At 39.6% G+C, this 18,498-nt stretch overlaps 1 protein-coding gene across 2 annotated transcripts in view; it reads right to left on the bottom strand.

The window, feature by feature from the left end:
• Window positions 1-691: 691 nt before the first annotated feature.
• The window catches only part of PCMTD1 (protein-L-isoaspartate (D-aspartate) O-methyltransferase domain containing 1), a 33,640-nt gene continuing 15,833 nt past the window's right edge, over window positions 692-18,498 (bottom strand). For both annotated transcript variants that reach the window (XM_066623913.1, XM_066623914.1), the window contains 3 exons: window positions 12,944-13,115; window positions 7,471-7,594; window positions 692-3,227 (listed from right to left, as the gene is read on the bottom strand). In XM_066623913.1, coding sequence (XP_066480010.1) covers window positions 2,857-3,227; window positions 7,471-7,594; window positions 12,944-13,115 — 667 coding nt within the window. In that variant the 3' untranslated portion in view covers window positions 692-2,856. The remainder of the gene's footprint in view (window positions 3,228-7,470; window positions 7,595-12,943; window positions 13,116-18,498) is intronic.

Raw genomic sequence — 18,498 nt, 5'->3', positions numbered from 1 at the left:
AGGGGACTTTCGTACCCTTCCCCCAGGTAAGACAAGTAGCTCTGCAATGGGGCTATTCGATTCTGCGGCAACCCTTGGGCTGCCGTAGAATCAAGAACCTCCGTGTCGGGCCCACAGCCTGACACAGAGGCTCTGGATGTGGAGGAGCAGAGGTCCTCTGGTCCTGCCTCCCTTCTGCCCCATTCCCTCCCCCAGCACACCTCCTCCCTGACCTCTCCCCACTTCCCATGCCACCACCTACCTCTTCACCATCCAGGGGTTTAGGCAACTACAGAGCAGCAGAACAACGGTGGTCCACCAGTACCAGCTAGTGCTGGACCGGCATTGAGAACTCAGGATTGGGTTCTGAACCATCTGAGAGGAGCAACTATTCGACTCTGGAAATTGAAGAACAGGCTGCAAAGCAGATCGTTTCACAGTACCTGTAGCTTTTGTTCTGGTGGCAGATGTCCTTGTGTGCACCAGCAATAGACCCTTCTGCTTTTTGTTATGTTACAAAATTATAAGAGCACCACACACTCTGATGAATGTCCCAAATAATATTGGTGTTTTAAAGCACAAGCTTATGTGCAATTTTTATGTGCAAATAGAAAAGTTGTTTAAAAAGATTAAACACAGAAACTAATGGAGTTTTAGTTAGCACAAATCACCAGAAACATTTTATTGTAATTATGCCAAAAGGTTTAATTGATTCATTTTGCATTTTTAGGCTTTTATTTTAAAAGTAAATATAAATTCAAGAATGTGAAATAAATCCACAAACAAAATAAACATTACTTCTGTGACTTCAAAAACATTACATAATGAATATTCAGCTCATCTACTATCTATTTGATCAAGAGTACAACAGAATGGGAAAAATTCATGAAGTCATATCTCAAAAGCCTCTTGTCTAAAGTTGTCTTCTGAAAAAAAAATTGACATTTTGCACTCTGAATAAAGATTGGACAGAAAATGACATCCCAAGGCTAGAAGATGCTACTTGAATTCCAGAATGCCTAAAATTTCATTCCATCTAAAATAAAATAGATGTGCTATAAACTCAATATTTCCCACAAATGAACCTGCAAGAACTATCATGGTAGTTTAATTGTATATGAAATTTTCTGTACTATTTGTCAGTAGTTATAGTTGTGAAACAAGGCTGGCATCTATAATAAGCACATTGTTTATTCATTAGTGGAAATAATTTCCAGAAAGCAATTCTGGTTTTCAGACCAAGAAAACCTGGCTTTTTTTGTTACTAAGTTTTTAGAATCACCCAAACAAAACTTTAAATAGTAAATAAAGCAAGACACCTGGATCCAACCTGCAAGTAAAACTATATAATTCATAGACTATCCAATAAACAATAAGATGTTTACACTATTGTAAAGTGAATAACCATAAAATGTGACCATTAGAGGTGTAGTTTGATTGGTTTCCACCTATGTATCTGGTTCTGAAAACATACAAAATGCTTATCATATATCCAATTTTATTTTGTTCTAAGAATTGTCATCATGTAATGATAACACAATAGTAAATTGTGAAGGAATTTTCTCCATAAGGAATGCTTTTGATTGGGTCCCAACAGATTAGGTTCCTTAACAATGACAATATTTACAGCATATCCATTTTATCTCACCGATATCTTACACACTAAATATTAAAATTATAAAGCTGAAAGGTGAAAAGAACATCATGCAAAAAACAACTCCAAAACCTGCAAACCATTGCATTAAATAAGAACAAAAAATGGCAGATGGAACAATGTAGTCAAGCAGTATCAGTCCCAAAGCTTGCAATACAATTTTCATTTTAAAAAAATTGAAAGCATATGTACGAATCACACTTTTCCTTATCTGAGATAAATAAGGTACAGAATCCACGTAAAGTGCATCTGCTGAACAAAGCCTAAAATAATTATATCATCACTATGCAAATGAATAGTACAAGCTACCCTTTTAACTTATATTCTATACTATAAAGTAGTAGAGAGTAGCTGAAACCTAAATTATAATCTTTTATAGTATGCTTTCTGTACCATGAACCCTAAAAAGAAACTAAATTGTCCAACAGTGTTGGAGAGTTGAGAAAGCAGTTTGTGAATATCATAGGCTGGTGTAACAAGAAACAGGTCTGTAAGCACATTTTTTTAAAAAAACTGTATGATCAACAAAATGTTTTCTTAAGGCTCTGAGGGAGAAGCAGTCACTTTTCTTGAGATCTTTTGGCAAGAAATATAAAAAGAAGTATAGTAGGGTAATCGGACACTTCTGAACTTGAATGTTCATATTTCATTAAAGCCAACTAATTCAGTATCTGCACAGTTATTGCACTCATGTATTCCTTGGAATACATTTACATCAACACATTAACGATGATTGCAACATAGCCTTAGCAAAAGAAAGGGTTTCAATTCAATATGAGATGAGAAATGTCTGCATGTTTAAAAACCTCCCTAAGAGAATTAATAAAGGCAGTTTCTACTGATGTCTGAATGTAGTCGATCAATTATTCACACATATAAAATTTCATTAACTCTCATCAATACAAATTTGTCAGGGAGCAAAAAGATCTATCATGCAAATTCTTAATTGGTGCTGCATACTGCTTTGGAATATATTTCTATCAGAGTTAAAAGAATATCTTTTCTTCAAAAGTTAACAAAACATGGATTTAAAATAGGAGTCTACTGCTGAATGCAAGTCCTCATAGCAAAGTTAAGACAAGTTACATTTCATCTCATCACTGCACTTTATTCTTGTTGAAAGACTATTGGTATTTGTCCATCTTTTTTTTTTTTTTTAGTAAATGCTACATGTCAAAAATAATGGAACTATCAAGTAGGCATTGTCATCACTTCAAAACAGATTATTTTTCTCTGTAGTATGTCAAATAGGCTTTTAGAGATTCAGGGAGCGGTAGACTCATAATTCTTTCTCGCAGGAGATTTCGAGGGGGTTCCTCTGGCTTCAAGGCTTCACTGTGATCTTTATCATCCTCTTCTTTGTTGTCTTCATCCATTTTTTCATCCTCTTCGCTATCTAGTGGCTGAGGAATCAGATGATTGCCTACAAACACATAGGTATTAATCTTGCGTCTACGGCATCTTCTGCGCTTCCGTTTTGGTGGAGGCTTCTGAGCAATACCCTTGGCTTGCATCTCATCATTTATATAGTTTCTGAGCGTACGCCTAATATAGATCCGGGCCAAGTCCTGAAGATTTCGAACAGCACAAGGAGCTAATTAAAAAAAGAAAAATGATGATTCTTCAGTAACTATGATAATATGAGTTGCACTATGAAAAGATATGATAAAGAAAATCCAGAAAACTGGAAATTTTGAACTGAGTTTATTATTGTAAAAAGAAAAACATAAGAACTACATCCTATGAAATGCATAAAAGCTGGAATGCATTTGATGTGCTTAAAAGCTGGAAAATCAAAGTTACTGCACAGGATACAAAGAAAATGAAAACAGTTCTGCATGCCCACTGTGACACAAAGCATTTTGCAAATAAAAGCTGCTCAGATTCTACTGAACTTGGACTCCACATTGACAGAGTCTATAGATATCCCACAGGCAACTGTCTGTCCAGTCATTTGGGATTCTTCAAAGTTTATACAATCTGAAAATGTGAACAGGATTCTCTGGAGTGTGAGACCTGCTGCTTGACCTCTCGATCCTTACTCAGCTGAAACCCTCCTTAGATCCTAGGTAATTTCCATACTGTCCAAACTCCCATTTTGGGGCATGATGATCAAGCAGGTGCTGGCCTCTAAGCTCCAGGGAATTCTGGAAGAAGTGAATTATTTGAACTTTCAATCTGGTTTCAGGCTGGAACATGGGACATAGATGGCCTTGGTCACCTTGTTTAAATACCTGCTCAAGGGATTAGACAGAGGGAATGAGTCCCTGTTGGTCTTGCTGGGCCTCTCAGCAATCTTCAACACCATTAACCATGGCGTTCTTCTGGACTGGCTGACGGAGTTGGGGCTTGGAGGCACTGCTTTGCAGTGGTTCTGCATCTTCCTGGCAGATTGGACCCAGATGGTGTGACGGGGATATCTGTTTAGCACCCAGGTAATTGACTTGCGGGGTGCTGCAGGCACCTATTTTGTACCCCATGTTGTTTAAGACCTACATAAAGCTGCTGGAAATGTCACCCTAAGATTTGGAGTTGGGTGTCACCAATATGTAGACGACACCCAGCTCTCTCTCTCTTCCACTAGTTTCCAAGGAAACTATCAAAAGTTCTGGAGTGCTGTCTGGAAGCTGCTTGGACCTAAACAAGGGCTAATAAACTGAAATTAATTCTAGACAAGACAGAGGTCCTCCTGATCCGGAATGCTCCTATGCTGGTTCAAGATCTACAACTTACTCTGGATGGGATAGCACTCCCTCTTAAAGGTCAGGTTCGCAGCCTGGGAGTCCTCCAGGATCCACAGCTATGCCTGCATGCAGGACTGGATTAACCTAGTAGCAAAATTAGCATATACTATGGGCCCCACATTTTCAAGGGCCCTGCACTAAATGCTTGCAAGCATCTCATGATCTGGTAACCTTGTTTTTTACATGTTAGGGGAGCTACATGCTGAACTGTACGGAATCATTATGGACATCATTAATAACATGAAAAATAATTTGTTCTAATTTAACTTTACTGTGGGCACAATCATATTGTACTCCAGTGCTGGAGTTCATGTATTAATATTTGTTTATTTTTAAAAATTTAGGGCTCCTTTATATGCAACAGGCCCTGCAGCAGCTTAATCCAGCCCTGCCTGGATGCTCTGGCAGTATCTGTGGCCAGGGAGGCCTTTGCCCAGGTTCAGGTGGTGCGCTGGCCGAGACTGTACCTCAGGCTGTCAGATCTGGTGACAGTGGTCCATGCCCTAAAAAATATCTTGCTTAGACTACTCTAATGCACTCTGTGGGCATACCCTCAAAAACAGTTTGAACAACAGAAAAAAGAAAAAAAAAACAGAACTGCAGTTGGTGCAGAATGTGGCAACTTGTTTGATCACCAAGGATCAGTATGCTGAGTCTGTCATGCTGTTGCTCTAACAGCTACTCCAGTTGTCCATTCCTTTCCAAGCCCAATACAAGGTGTTATACAGCCCCCTTATACCTTTAAAGCCTCATACAGCACAGGACTAGGCACTGCATGGACTGCCCTCCCCCTTATAATCCTGCATGTCCACTACAAATCATCAGATCGGACCCTGCTTAGGATACCACCGCCATCTGAAGCCAAGGAGACCTTTTCTGTTGTGGCATCACATCTCTGGAAACTATTTTTTTCCAGTATTTATACTCTGCCTTCCTCCCCAAGGTAGCTAACAAGTTAAAAATACAAGGGGCATAAAATCACAATTTAAAAACAAAGTCATACAATAAGTTAAAATCCATAAAATCCACATAAAACTAAAACAATCTTATTCCCAGAAGACTTGAGGACAGTTCACTTGTTACATGGTTTTCAGCAGGGTTTAAAGATTTGTTTCATTTGGTATTTGAGGAGGTAGAAACCTCCTAGGGAACCCCCTTTTAATTTCTGTTGCTTTTTTTATGTTATAGCTGTTTTATATTTTTATTCTGCTCTTTTATCTTTTTTAACTTTAATTGTTTTTAATGGCTTTATTCCAATATTTTATTCAATTGTTTTTATCTTCAGTATGTTTTACTTTTATGCTATGCACCGCTCTGAGTACCAGAAAAGCAGTATGTAAATCTTCTAAATAAAATAAATACTGCAGCTGGGGAGCTCATACTAAGCAGGCATGGCTTGCCTAAAGCCAGCTAATGAGTCCTTCACAGAGGCAATTTCAACCTGTTAAAGTCCACATTCAAAGGTCTGTCTTTTAACTACTCAGAATACACCAAGTCTCTAAAGATTAGGCGAGAGCAGTGGTTCTCAGATGTTTAGCACCAGGACCCACTTTTTTAGAATGAGAATCTGTCAGGACCAGCTGGAAGTGATGTCATGACCGGAAGTGACATAATCAAGCAGGAAATTTTTTAGCAATTCTAGGATGCGATCCTACCCACACTTACCCAGGAGTAAGTCCCATTTACTATCATTGTTAAAAGCATATACATAGTAGCCTGTTAAAAGTACAGAATTGTAACATTTCTCCAGATGCAGTCACATACCATGGTAGCATCAAGTCTAATATATTAAAATAAAATATTGAAATGAATGGGGACCTAACTGAAATTGGCTTGCGACCCACCTAGTGGGTCCCAATCCACAGTTTGAGAAACACTGGGCTAGAGGTTTTATCATACAGCAGCATCTGCCCCAGATTATTAAGTTACATTTCAAGCCACAATCTTGAAGTTTCCATTGTATTCATGCATAAAACTTTCTCCTGTTAGCAGCCAAATCCCACTAGTTCCCATGGTCTTAAGAACAGGTCAGCCAGTCAATTTTTGAAAATGTGAAACCACATAAATTAATGTCATCAGCCAAATGGTAATGCTAGGCTCACATGATGCATTATATCCCCATTCATGGTGAGTGCCAATCTCACGTTTTTAGTTGAGCTAGAACAACCTCCTGCCTGTAATTCTTCATGTTTTTAAATTTGACCATGATCAGAAGCTGATCTCAAAGTGTGTATTAAATTTCTGACTTTTTCACATCTTGTGCCATTATGCCATTAGTCTAGATTTAACAATAAGAGCAAAACACGACTGAGGGCCCAGTCCTATCCAACATTCCAATGCTGATGCAGATGCAATGCAACCCCAAGGTAAAGGAAAAAATGTTCCCTTACCCTGAGGAGGTCTTCATGACTGTCCTTCTACAGCAGGATGCAGTTCACACCTGTTGGCACAGTTGTAAAAGTACTGGAAATTTGGATCAGATTGAGCCATAAATTAGAATGCTGCGTGTCCAGTGACAAGCTGGGTTGCAAGCTTGGTCAGCCAATTTGATTTGTTATCAGGAAAAAACCTGTATGAATATTTAAACTGAATTGGTTGGGTCCAAAGTACTGCTTTGTGTAAGCAGAACAGTCTCCTGCTAACGCAAAGTGGAGCATCTCCACTTTCCACCAACTCCTCTCTTCCAACTGCAGCCTTCTGTGCCATATCCCCCCAATCGATCTATGAGCAGAGCTCTTCCTAAGGTTCTTTGTGTAGGAGGTGTCCTTCATGTTATCAGACGACCCATCTGAACCTTTTTCTTTTAAAGCAATGCATTGTAGTACAGCTTTGTTTTGGCAGACTGTCATACAGAAAGACTTTCTGCCCTGATGGGAGGCAAAGAAGGAGAAACCCAGGTCATAGAGCTCTGTCACTAGCTCTGAGAAACCATGAGGGTCTTAAGACAACACTGTTTTCTGTGTCTTCTTTAACATTATTGATTAAAACTGCCAAGTGACTTTGCCAAGGCAGAACTATAACTGCAAGAAATAAATAAAATCTACACCATCAGCATTTCTGCCACAGAGGAAAGTGACAAAAAATGGTACTTACGGAGTCCTACAGTATCATTTTTGCTACCGTCACTCTTGCTTGGCTGCACAAGTGGAGCAAACGAAACTGCAAGGATGTTTTTGCTTTCCCAAGTATTCTGTCCAGTTCTCAGGATTTGGGTTAACTGCACAGAATCAGTTAAAATGCATGACACAGAATTATTATCAGTAAATACATATCTTCAGCTACTTATGTTACTTTTTAAATATTGTTTAGTACTCTTGGGGAAAAAAGAGGAAATTTCAGAACTGGACACAAACTTATTTTGCTATGTTCAAAAAGATTGCACCATTCCCACTTTCCTTTTAGAAGCATTTGCTACCCCTTGAAAAATAAGAGTGCATCCTTGCCAACTGAAAAGGGTTTGCCGGTCCACATTAACATGTAGCATTGATGACCTAACAGTTTTCAGAACATTTTAGCATAGTTATATTTCTCAGATGAAATCTGATAAAGGCAAAGTCCATCAATTACCCAGAGACAAGGAATATTTAAATGTGTAATACCCTGAAGTGAAATAAACATTGTTAAAATAGTTGGATATCACAGCTCAAAACAGGATGTTCGTTTTGCTAGCAGGAAGTATATATATTTGTTTGATTGGGCTTCATTTAGTACTTGGCCAAGGATGGAATTATAGGAACAGGTTAAAGCAATCTCAAGGTTGTTTCTTTTTTTTTATTTTTTAGGCTTCCATATTGGACTATATATGATCTGTTGAGACACCATATTCATCCACTTTTCCATGCAAATAAATTACATTGCATAGGTCAGTAGTACAATCATTTATTTCAACAGCCCTTGCTCCAGTGCAGTGTTGCGATTTCCCACCCACCCACCTAGAGTTGTCAAATTACGTCTACAGGGGGAGAAATTTCTGCCAATAAACCAAGCTTCGATAATTGCCTCCCCTTATCTCCAAGGTAAGATAAGGGGGCACAGCTTTTCAAGCAACTACAGAGAAGTTGCTTTTCAAGCAGCATTGCTTTTCAGGTGGCACTGGAGAAGCAATGCAGAGATAATTAGAGGGTCATTAATCTCCAAGGGTCATTAATCTCCTGGAAAGCTCCAGTCTTTGGGCTCCAGCCAAAGTTAACCTTTTCACTGCTCCTGAGACTGCCATTGAATTGAAGCAAGCCTTTTCTCTAAGTTTACAGAGCCTGCTGCAGTTTGTTTTGTTTGCTTGCATTTTGCAGAGCTGTTTTATTAAACACCAGGATGTCATCCTCATTTCCATTTGAAACAAAGTTCCAGGCTACAATTCAGTACACCATGATTTAAGAATAACACTCATGGAAAAAAATGGATCTACTTCTGAGTAAATAGGGTTGCAACGGTGTGCAGCTGCATTTGCTCATCTCTCCGCTGTGAATTGAACTGCTAACTGGGTAAGAGGCACTTTTAAGTGGGTGCTCTTCTTTTATTTAGCAGGGGGAGAGTAACTGGCCGTCCTCACCCCAGCAGTGTCTTTTCTAGTGGCTGTCTGCTGGTGTTTTGCATCTTTTAGATTGTGAGCCCTTTTGGGATAGGGAGTCATTAGTTGTTTGTTTGATTTTCTCTGTAACCTGCTTTGTGAACTTTCCATTGAAAAGCGGTATATAAATACTGTTAATAATAACAACAACTGCACACTCCCAGTTATGTGTTCTAAGTTGTATGTTAGATGTTGAGTCTCTGGCTTAACCAGGCACCTTAAAGAAGGATTTGATTAATGGTTCTCCTGCAGTGGTTCCCAACCTTTTTCACTTGCATGCCCCCTTGGCAGCCTATTTCCATAAATTGTACCCCTCATTAGCTAAATGTTTATAATTAATATTAATAATATAAGCCCTCATGTCCTCCATATGAAAACTCATACTTCACATATTTATCACAGTATTTTCTTGTTTTATCTGTTTGAAGAACTGAAGACTATGCTTTTGCACTGTTTTCCACCAGAAGTATCCTGAGAAATTCTTGGTAATTGATAATTTTCCATATTATGTTTCAGCTTTCTTACTGTGCTGGTTTTCAATCACTGATTCATACATGAATTGATCACCAAAAATTAGCTATTGGTGGGGCTTTCACAGTCAACTAGCTATGTCCCTTTCTTCCTTGCTGGCCATGCAAGGCATTCTGGAGCACTACCTGCCTTTTTCTGCCATTATTCAATTCTTTTCAAGTACCCCTAAAGGTCCTGTCAAGTGCCCCTGGGGGTACATGTACCCCAGGTTGGGAACCACTGTTCTGGTATGTTGTTTACAGTGCACTTACTCTGATTGTGTTTACAAAAAGGTTGTGAACACCACAATTTAAAAAGTTAAAGAATAAAAATGTATCTTATGAACTTTTACTATTTTTTAATAAATTAGAAACTATACAGTTCTTAGAGACTGTACAGTAACAATTACTGGTAGGTTATTTTTCAGGATCTGGCCTCAGGTAAAAATCAGACAAAACTATAGTTAGACACCCCAGTGAGTTTAACGCCCGACTTATCCGAGGGTCATAGAAAATTCCATGACTTTTGGCTCTAATACCTCAACTTATCTGTGAGATTAGCATAAGCAAGTGTCTGTGGTAGTATTGTGCAAAGTTGGCATAAAGTCAACCAGTGGTTCTCAAACTTTTTAGCACCAGGACACACTTTCAAAATTACACCCTACTGGGACCAATCCAACTTTACAAGACATTTAAAAAAGTGATCTGGAAAAGAAATAATATTTTTTTTATTTATTTATGAGTAATATTTTATTTATTCATTTATTTGCAAAAAAACTCAATCCATTTCTCTTAATGAAATAGTCCTAATGAATAGCCTCAAGGCTTGAGGGGCTTAATTATGTGACCCAGCCTTTACCTGCCCCACTATCTGTCACTGACAGACTTGGAAAAAAACACAGCTCAAATATTCATCACCCTATATTTATATAAGCTTGAAAACCACTGTAGTTCAGCTCCTTGCAGGGCAATTAGCAGCTGATATTTGAGCATGAGGCAATTAGTTATCTTATCTTTCCATCACCCATATTTTCATTGGTGGCTCTGTGGGACCCACTAGAAATCAGATCTCCCAACCCACAGTTTGAGAAACACTGGTGTAAACCTCTCAAAACAAAAAATCATACAATCCTAGCATATAAACAATGGAATAAGCTATTTGTATTGAGGAGAAAACTATTATGTATATAATAATTATTTTATGGATGGAAATGCTTACTGTAAGACATTTTGTTTACTTATTGAGCAAGGCAGGCTTATTAGGTATACTCTCATCTTGAGCAAGTCATTTTTCAATAAAAACCTAGACTTCCCCATCTGTAAAATGGAGATGATACTCATCCTAGAATAGCCCTTTGATATCTATGAATGAAAAATAAGTGCTAAGTATTATTGTATCACTAAATATGTTATGATTCTTAAATTATACTTTCCTTGTGAAAATGCACATTTATTGAAAAAAGCAAGAGAAAAATGTCCCAATTTGCCAGTATATTTTAAGCAATTAGACTAGATTTGGTTTGCAATGTAAATATTTATCCCGAGCAGTCAGTTGCTTCAAGCTTGTATGGATCTTTTAGGATCTTCCCAAATTATAGGTAGTTATTTATTTCCCTTTGGTTCAATTTCATGCTGCTTATTAACACAATATAATGAAATAATGTAAGAATTTTCCATGTAATCTATCTGTCCCACAAAATTCTTTAAATGACACTGAAGTAGTGTGGGTCCTAGTCAAGGGAAAGCTACAGTTATACTGTTGGTAACTTATGAACTGGGTTTTAAATAACCAGTTAAGAAATTCTTTGTATAAAGCTGAACATAAAATTACGACATAGCCTGGTTGAGATTTTTAAAACATTGGCTTAAAATACACTTTTAATTGTGGTCTGAGTAGCCTGCTTGACAGTCTCTTACAAGAAGGAGAGCTTTCCAGGGAGATGCTCCCTTTTGAAAAGATAATTAACACTATGGGCCTTGATTTATATATTTTTGGTTTTCTCAATTTGGAGCAAGCTTACCATCTAATTAAACGCAGATTACTTGGTATTGAACAGCAAGATTTGCTGATTTTTTCACCTTTACATCTGCATCTCCCAGTTAGTGGTGGGCACACGGCTAAATACCTTTATTTTTAAAGTAATGCCGTAATGATTGCAGAGCCTTCTCTCTTGCAAGATGCAACGCTATGTCCTCGGAGGTGCTTTATGGTAGGTTCAGAGGAATTCCTCTGGAGGCAAGAATTTGTGTTTGCTCCTTAGGTGTGGTAGAATCTTTACAACACAAGATCCTATACTGTCCCCTTTACAAGAACCTCCATTTAGCCTTTCTTGAGGGTTTTCTTGACAGGAGGGTGGGTTGGGCTGAGACCGAAAAAATGCAGTTTATCCTATCAGGGGTAAATGAAAATCTCTCTGTGAAAGTGGCATCTCTACTGAATTTAATTATTAAGAAAAGGAGGAGACCGTTAAACACAAATGTAAAGGTTAGGATTTTATTTTTTTAGAGTGTGATATCATAGTCTTCCGAGACTGAAGGTTGCCAACTACTACTGGTTTTACACACACACACACACACACACACACACACACAAGTGTGTATGTGTGCATGTATTCTATGTCTATTATGCCAATAAAGGTATGATGATGATAACACAGGCCTATAAAATTGAGAGTCAGAAAAGTTTTTCCCAAACTTTATGGTGGTTTGATATGAATTTGGGGTGCTGATTCCAAAAATGGTATCCGTTTTGCCTTATCACATCTAGTTTTGGAGATATAGTATAGCCTCATTAGTGACTGGTTCAAGTAGCTTCCTCATGAGGAAGCCATGGTGTAGGCTAGACGTGATAGGGTAAAACTAGACGTTATAGAGCAAAATGGATGCCCTTTTTGGAATCGGCACTCCAAATATACCCAGGAATTGGTGTAATGTTTAAGGAAGCAAAATGTGTGTTGGCCTGTGTAATGAAAAACAGATTGGAAACTTGCTTTGGGACAGTGACAGAAGGACAACTGAACGCTGTCCCCAAAAATTTACTTTTGGTGGGCTGCTCTGGCTTCTCCCTTTGTTTGGCACAATATTGCAATACCCAGGTTAGGCCTTGTCAAGAGGAATACAATTGGAAAGCTACACAAAATTCACTGTGGAAGTGCTAGTAACAACTCTCTAATGTTACACAAACATAGTGAGCAATATCGGGAACAGTTTCCAAAGTTACAGGCAAGTCATGCATCGTCTACTCATTGAGCATACATTAACATTTTCTGGTTTAAGGTTTACAAAATAGCTTTGTAGTCAACTGTACAGAAGCAGTAGAAAATCGGAAAATAAGTAAGGCTGAAATCCTATGCACACTATTCTAAAGTAAGTCCCATTGAACACAGTAGGGCTTGCTTCTGAGTAGATCTGCATAGAATTGCACTGCAAGAATATTACTTTTAATTTTTGCAATTAAAATATACAGTAAGGAAAACATATTTCAGATCACCTGATCCTCAATGGGCATAACCAGAATGCCTCCAATTTTCAATAAGATTTTCATGTAGTTCTCATGGTCTTTCTGTACACCAGCTCCGCAGTAAATCCGGTCATATTGGTGGCTATCTGACGCAATTTGCAAACAGTTTCCAACTACAAAGGTAGGTTCACAAAATTCAAATCTGGGAAATAAACATTTCAGATTTTTTTAAAAAGAGACACCTACACACAAAAAGCAAGAACACTTCAGTTTTAAACATTTATTGACAAATCCTAATCATACAATCATTTGGATTGAATCCAAAGAAGTTAGATATTGCTTAATTGATCTCAGAGGTGCTTAATCATGACTAACATTCTTTGGCTATAACCAAATGGAACTTATCTACAATTAAAGTACGCAGCCTAATATGGTACTTCATGTCCTGTATCTTTAAATTAACAAACATGCTTAATAGCAATATGCTAATTATGCTAGTAATATGCTAATGAAAAATAATCAAAGCTAAGAAAACTGCAAGACAAATATTTATCTAAAATTTTTAAAAGGTCCTAGTTGCAAGGGGCAATCCAATCAGTGGTTTGGTGGTGATTAAGGTAAAATTGACATGAATAGTAGAACCCAATCCTGAGCTGCTTGGAGCTCCCAGACCAGATCCTTTGCCTCCCGTGCTACTGTGGGAGGCTCCTCAAGAGAAGGGGACATTCGTCCCCTTCCCCCAAGTAAGGGAAGCAGCCCCACAATGGGGCTACTAACTTTAGCACCGACCAAAAAGTTTGCGCTAAACTAAAGGTGCTAGTGTAGGGCGAGCAGCCCTGTCCGAGTGCTTTGGATCCTGCAGAGCTTGGCTCCACCTCTCCCCTGCCCCCAACACGCCTCCCCCACGCCCCAGCCACACCCCTGCCTCCTGTTCCGCAGCCCGGGGGACAACTGAGCCACAGAACCTGGGCTCCTGCCGCGAGCCAGCCCAGCTCCAGCTGGCGCTGGACTAGCTCCGGCAGGAGCCCGGTGCTGCGCCACGGACCTCAGGATCGGGCTCTTAAACATTTGCTACCATGCCTTCCCTTGCCCCCAATTTTGGGGGGAAAAAAATGGGACGGTACTAGAAACAGCATTTCAAGGTTCCATCTAAAGATATGTAGCACTAGTGACAATCCTAAAATGAAATTATTCCAAATCCTGGCAACACTCAGTCAGACCTAAATGATGCAATACAATTAATGTGAAGGAATTCAGAGAAGGCATTTGCTGATGTTAGCCTTGGAAGTCAAAGATTTTCCTCTAAGAATTATATTAGTACCCAATATCCACAAAAACACAATGCAAGATTTATGACAACCTGAACTGTTTGGAGAATTCAGCCTTAAACAAATCTGGAAGACCTGGAGAGATTACATTTCCATTAATATCTAGAAAATTGGTACAATAACCAGAGCATATATGTGCTTCTCTAACATAATGGCAAACATGCCTCAGTCTACTTTGAAGGGCAGGCTGAGGGGAGTGCAATGCCACCAGTGTCGTCTTGATGCGATGAATGTAGGCCTCAATCAACTCTTGAGAAGTATACCCCCCCCCCCAAGTAGACAAGGAAAATGTATTGAGCCCTATGGAAGGTGAAACTATGCCACAAGTGCATGTTTACTCATGAGTAGGCAAATGCATCTTGGCTCTTATTGAAGGTCATGCAAAGAAAAACACAAGGCGACCAGAAGGTCCTGAGTTGATGAACATGGAGCTCAGCCAACACTCCAGAAGGTCCCCTCCCCAACAGTAAAAGGATTAAAACAGAGGCTGAAGTGTCTGGTAAAGTGAAACTCTTTTGTACTCTCATAAAGTTAGGTGGATCCCAATAGATTGCCTTTTTAAGAAGTGGGTCACAGTACTAAAATGTTTCGGAACAAATGTTTTGAACATTTCGGAATTCGTCTTGACCAGCAGTCTCCAAGCTGCAAACTGTTGCATAGATAAGAAGCCTTCCCCGTCCTGCATGGGGCTTACTGTTCCGTGCTGTTGCCTCCTATCTTTCCAAATGATCTTGTTAGTAAGTCACTCCAGGCAGCTGCTTCTGCCCTGAAATTGGGGTGCAGAACCTGCTGGGACAACAGGCAGTGGAAGCGGCTGCTGGGCATGACGTTCTGAAAGATTAGCTGGAAAGATTAGAGGCAGCAACATGGAACAGTAAACATTGAGCAGGACAGGGAAAGTTTTTCCAGGCACCAGATCCAGCCCATGGGCTGGGGTTTGGCATCTACTGGCCTAGACAATTACTGCATGTATACCATTACAGAGAGTGATTACAGGTGGACCCTTGTTATCCACAAGGGTTCTGTTCCTGAATCTTTCGTGGATACCAAATTCTGCGTGAAACCAAGTCATGCAGATTTCAGGTACCACCAAGTTCCAAACGCAACTGCAGCCTTGCTCTGGTTGCATCCGGGGCCATTTTGAGGCCTGTGGAGGCCACCTGCAGCACCCACAGGTCTCGGAATGGCCTCCAGAGGTCCTAGAAAGGCACTTCCAGTTTTCAAATAAAAATCTAAAGTGCCCTTCCAGGACTTCTGGAGGCCATTCCGAGGCCCGTGGAGACTACGAACAGTCTTTATGGGCCTCAGAAGAGCCTCCAGAGGTGACCAGAGCCAAGTACTGGAGGCTTCAGGTTTGGTCGAATCTGGCTCAATGGGGTCCGGAGGACCCATGCAGAGCCAAATCCAAAGATCCAAAGCCTGTGGATATGTAACCATTTTAGTACATGTATACATTCCAAAGAATACATACAACTGATAAAAGATGATAAAATACAGGGTAAGTCTTATAGATAGCACATTTCAGAAAGAACAGATCTAGCTATCCTATCATCACACCAGGAAGTAAACCACTCTTCAAAGTAAAAATTCAAAAAACAATATACAATAGCAATAATAATCCAAATAAAGCCAGGAACAACAGCATAACACGTTTGGTGAAAGTGGTTGGTTTTCAGTTGCTGGTAGAGTACTGGCAGCTAAGGACGCATTTTTACTCAGGGAATTCTACATACTGGATGCCATAATGGAAAAGGCCTTCTCGCTTTGTGACACCACACAAATGTCCAATGACAGCAGAACACAAGGACTCAACAACCAATCTTAGGGAACAGGCAGTTTCATAGAGGGAGAAGTGATTCTTTGTATACACTGGCCCTAAAATGTTTAGGGTTTTAAACAAGATAATCAGTAACTTGACTTGTGCCTAGAAAGAGATCAGCTGTCACTTTTCACTGACAATGACAATATTTGGCAAAAGCATTTTAAAAGGTTAATTTATCATGTTGCTCAAGTCTTTAAGCCACAAATAAAACACATTATAGAATCTAGTCCCAAAGTTTTACTTTCAATTGTGGAAAGTATCTTCAGGGGCTGTCAGGGAGAAAAACATTTTTGTTCTCAGAAACAGGATTTTAGAGGAAGAAGAGGAAAATATCAATCAGGATTTGATAACTCCCAGAAGAGAAAAGGTAGATGATGTTGTGAGGATAAATTGATGCTGATATTTCTGCTACCAACCACAAAATGGGTAACATCCATTTTGCATACTGTACACAAAAAATGAACATAAGGTGCCACAGTGGTTCTCAAACTCTTTGGTCTCCAGAGCCCTCTACATTCATGAATGGAATCTCGAGGAGCTCTGACAACACATACATTGTGCTGAGCCCCAAAGTGACAGCTGATATGGGAGAGGCACAGTGCTGACCAGATGGTGGGTGGCAGCCGCTTACAGTGTGCTTCTGGAGTCCCAGAGCTCCTAGAAACACACTTTGAGAAACATCAAGGTACCACATCGGTAATTCTTCTTTTTATATACTTTATCAATGAAACTTTGTCTAAAGTTCAGGGATGTGTCTTTGGCAATAGTTCTAGTTGGCAAAGGCAGGCTGTCCTTGGAATACACAAAACAAGTTATTATTACAGAGCCAAGACTTGCCATCTGCTCAGTTTGGCTAGAGAATGAACTTATAGTGGATATCTAAAGTGTAAAATGTGTAGTTTATTTTGCAAATTTCACTTTTCCTACTAATAACCACTTCTGACCAATTCCACACCCAACTGAGTGTAATAGCTGGACACCTCACATTGGATATACTTTAAAAAGTTTGAGTACAATTTTTAAGCTTATTTTCTGATTTCATTAGCTGCACCAAAGTCTACCAATAATACATGTTTAACACTGATTTAGAAGTGATAAGGAGAGAATTCTCTCCAAGATAGCCTACAAAGCATAAGCCTCCTCCACTCCCTCCCCCAACACAGCACCACACATTGCCATAAACTGACAAGTATGTTTAGGGAAGACATAATTTAACCATGCAAAAGGAACATTATAGATATTCTGGTAGACTGTTCTTAGCTGTCTGGAGTACATTCCATTGCACAATGTATCACAGAGTATAAACTTCAAGTAAATCCCTGCATACAGTTTAGAAAGTTTGGAAAAAGACAAGGAGCATACAGAAAGGCAAGTGATGTAGCACCATATTTGTGCCCAACCTTAAAGAGAATAGTAATCCTCCCAAATATGACAGTCTTGGAAAAAGGATCTAGCAGTTTGCTGCACAAGTACTTAAGACCCAGTCTAAACAGGGCCTTACGCTGCCAGAACTAGCATTTGGGCAATATAAGGCCTTTTAAGGTCACTAAGCACAACATGCCATACAACACAACCTGTTGGCTGCCACAAGCATCCGGGTCTCTGCACTAATGGACAGAGAAAGAACCCAGGCATCAGTAAGTCAGCACAAGGAGGCAGGGGTGGGCAGGAAGGGGTGGGGAGGGGAAACAGGGAGACAGGTGGATTGAGGCTAGGAGGGATAGTATCGACACCCTATCTCCCCTTAAAGGTTCACTGAAACTTGTGCCAGCTATACAGACCCAAGTGAGTAGCGAGGACTTTCCCCAGGGCAAAAGAAGAATGTTCCCTTACCTCAAGGAGGCCTTCGCAGCCCAAAAATCCCTCGTGGGATGCAGTGTATACCCCACTGGTGTGGCTGTATCACCACAGAGGTAATTAGGTAGGATTAGGCTGTCCGTTATGTGTCTAATTTTATACTCTAAGACCAATATGAACTGATATGCTTTAAGACAAAATCAAGCATACACAATCAATCATTAAATCTATCAAAATATATCAGTTTAACAATACAAATTTTTCTGTGCTTTAAAGAAACTCTAAATGTCATGGATCATTTTGCCAGGTTCAGGCTCTGGTTTTAGGAGAAAACAAAAACCAAAAAGGGAGGGGCAAGCTTCCTAAGTTTCAATAATTCTACTGGGTTTAAAAGATCTTGAGAAATTATCCTGCCTTTCCCTACCAATCTACCACCTTCTCCTTAGCTGTTTCAATGGCAACAGGTCAGCAGCAGCAATAACGTATCCATGTGAAGAGGCAGGAGTATATGTGTTTTCTCTTCTCCACAACCCTCTACTATCAGCGCCTCGGGGCTCCAACAGGAGAAGAGCAGCTGCTATACAAACCTAATATTTTCTTTGTCACTCTTCCCTCTGTTATCTTAGGTGCAGAACACG

The sequence above is a fragment of the Tiliqua scincoides genome, chromosome 4, assembly GCF_035046505.1.
Source record: "Tiliqua scincoides isolate rTilSci1 chromosome 4, rTilSci1.hap2, whole genome shotgun sequence".
Taxonomy (NCBI): domain Eukaryota; kingdom Metazoa; phylum Chordata; class Lepidosauria; order Squamata; family Scincidae; genus Tiliqua; species Tiliqua scincoides.
This window is presented reverse-complemented; position numbering and strand designations above follow the sequence as displayed.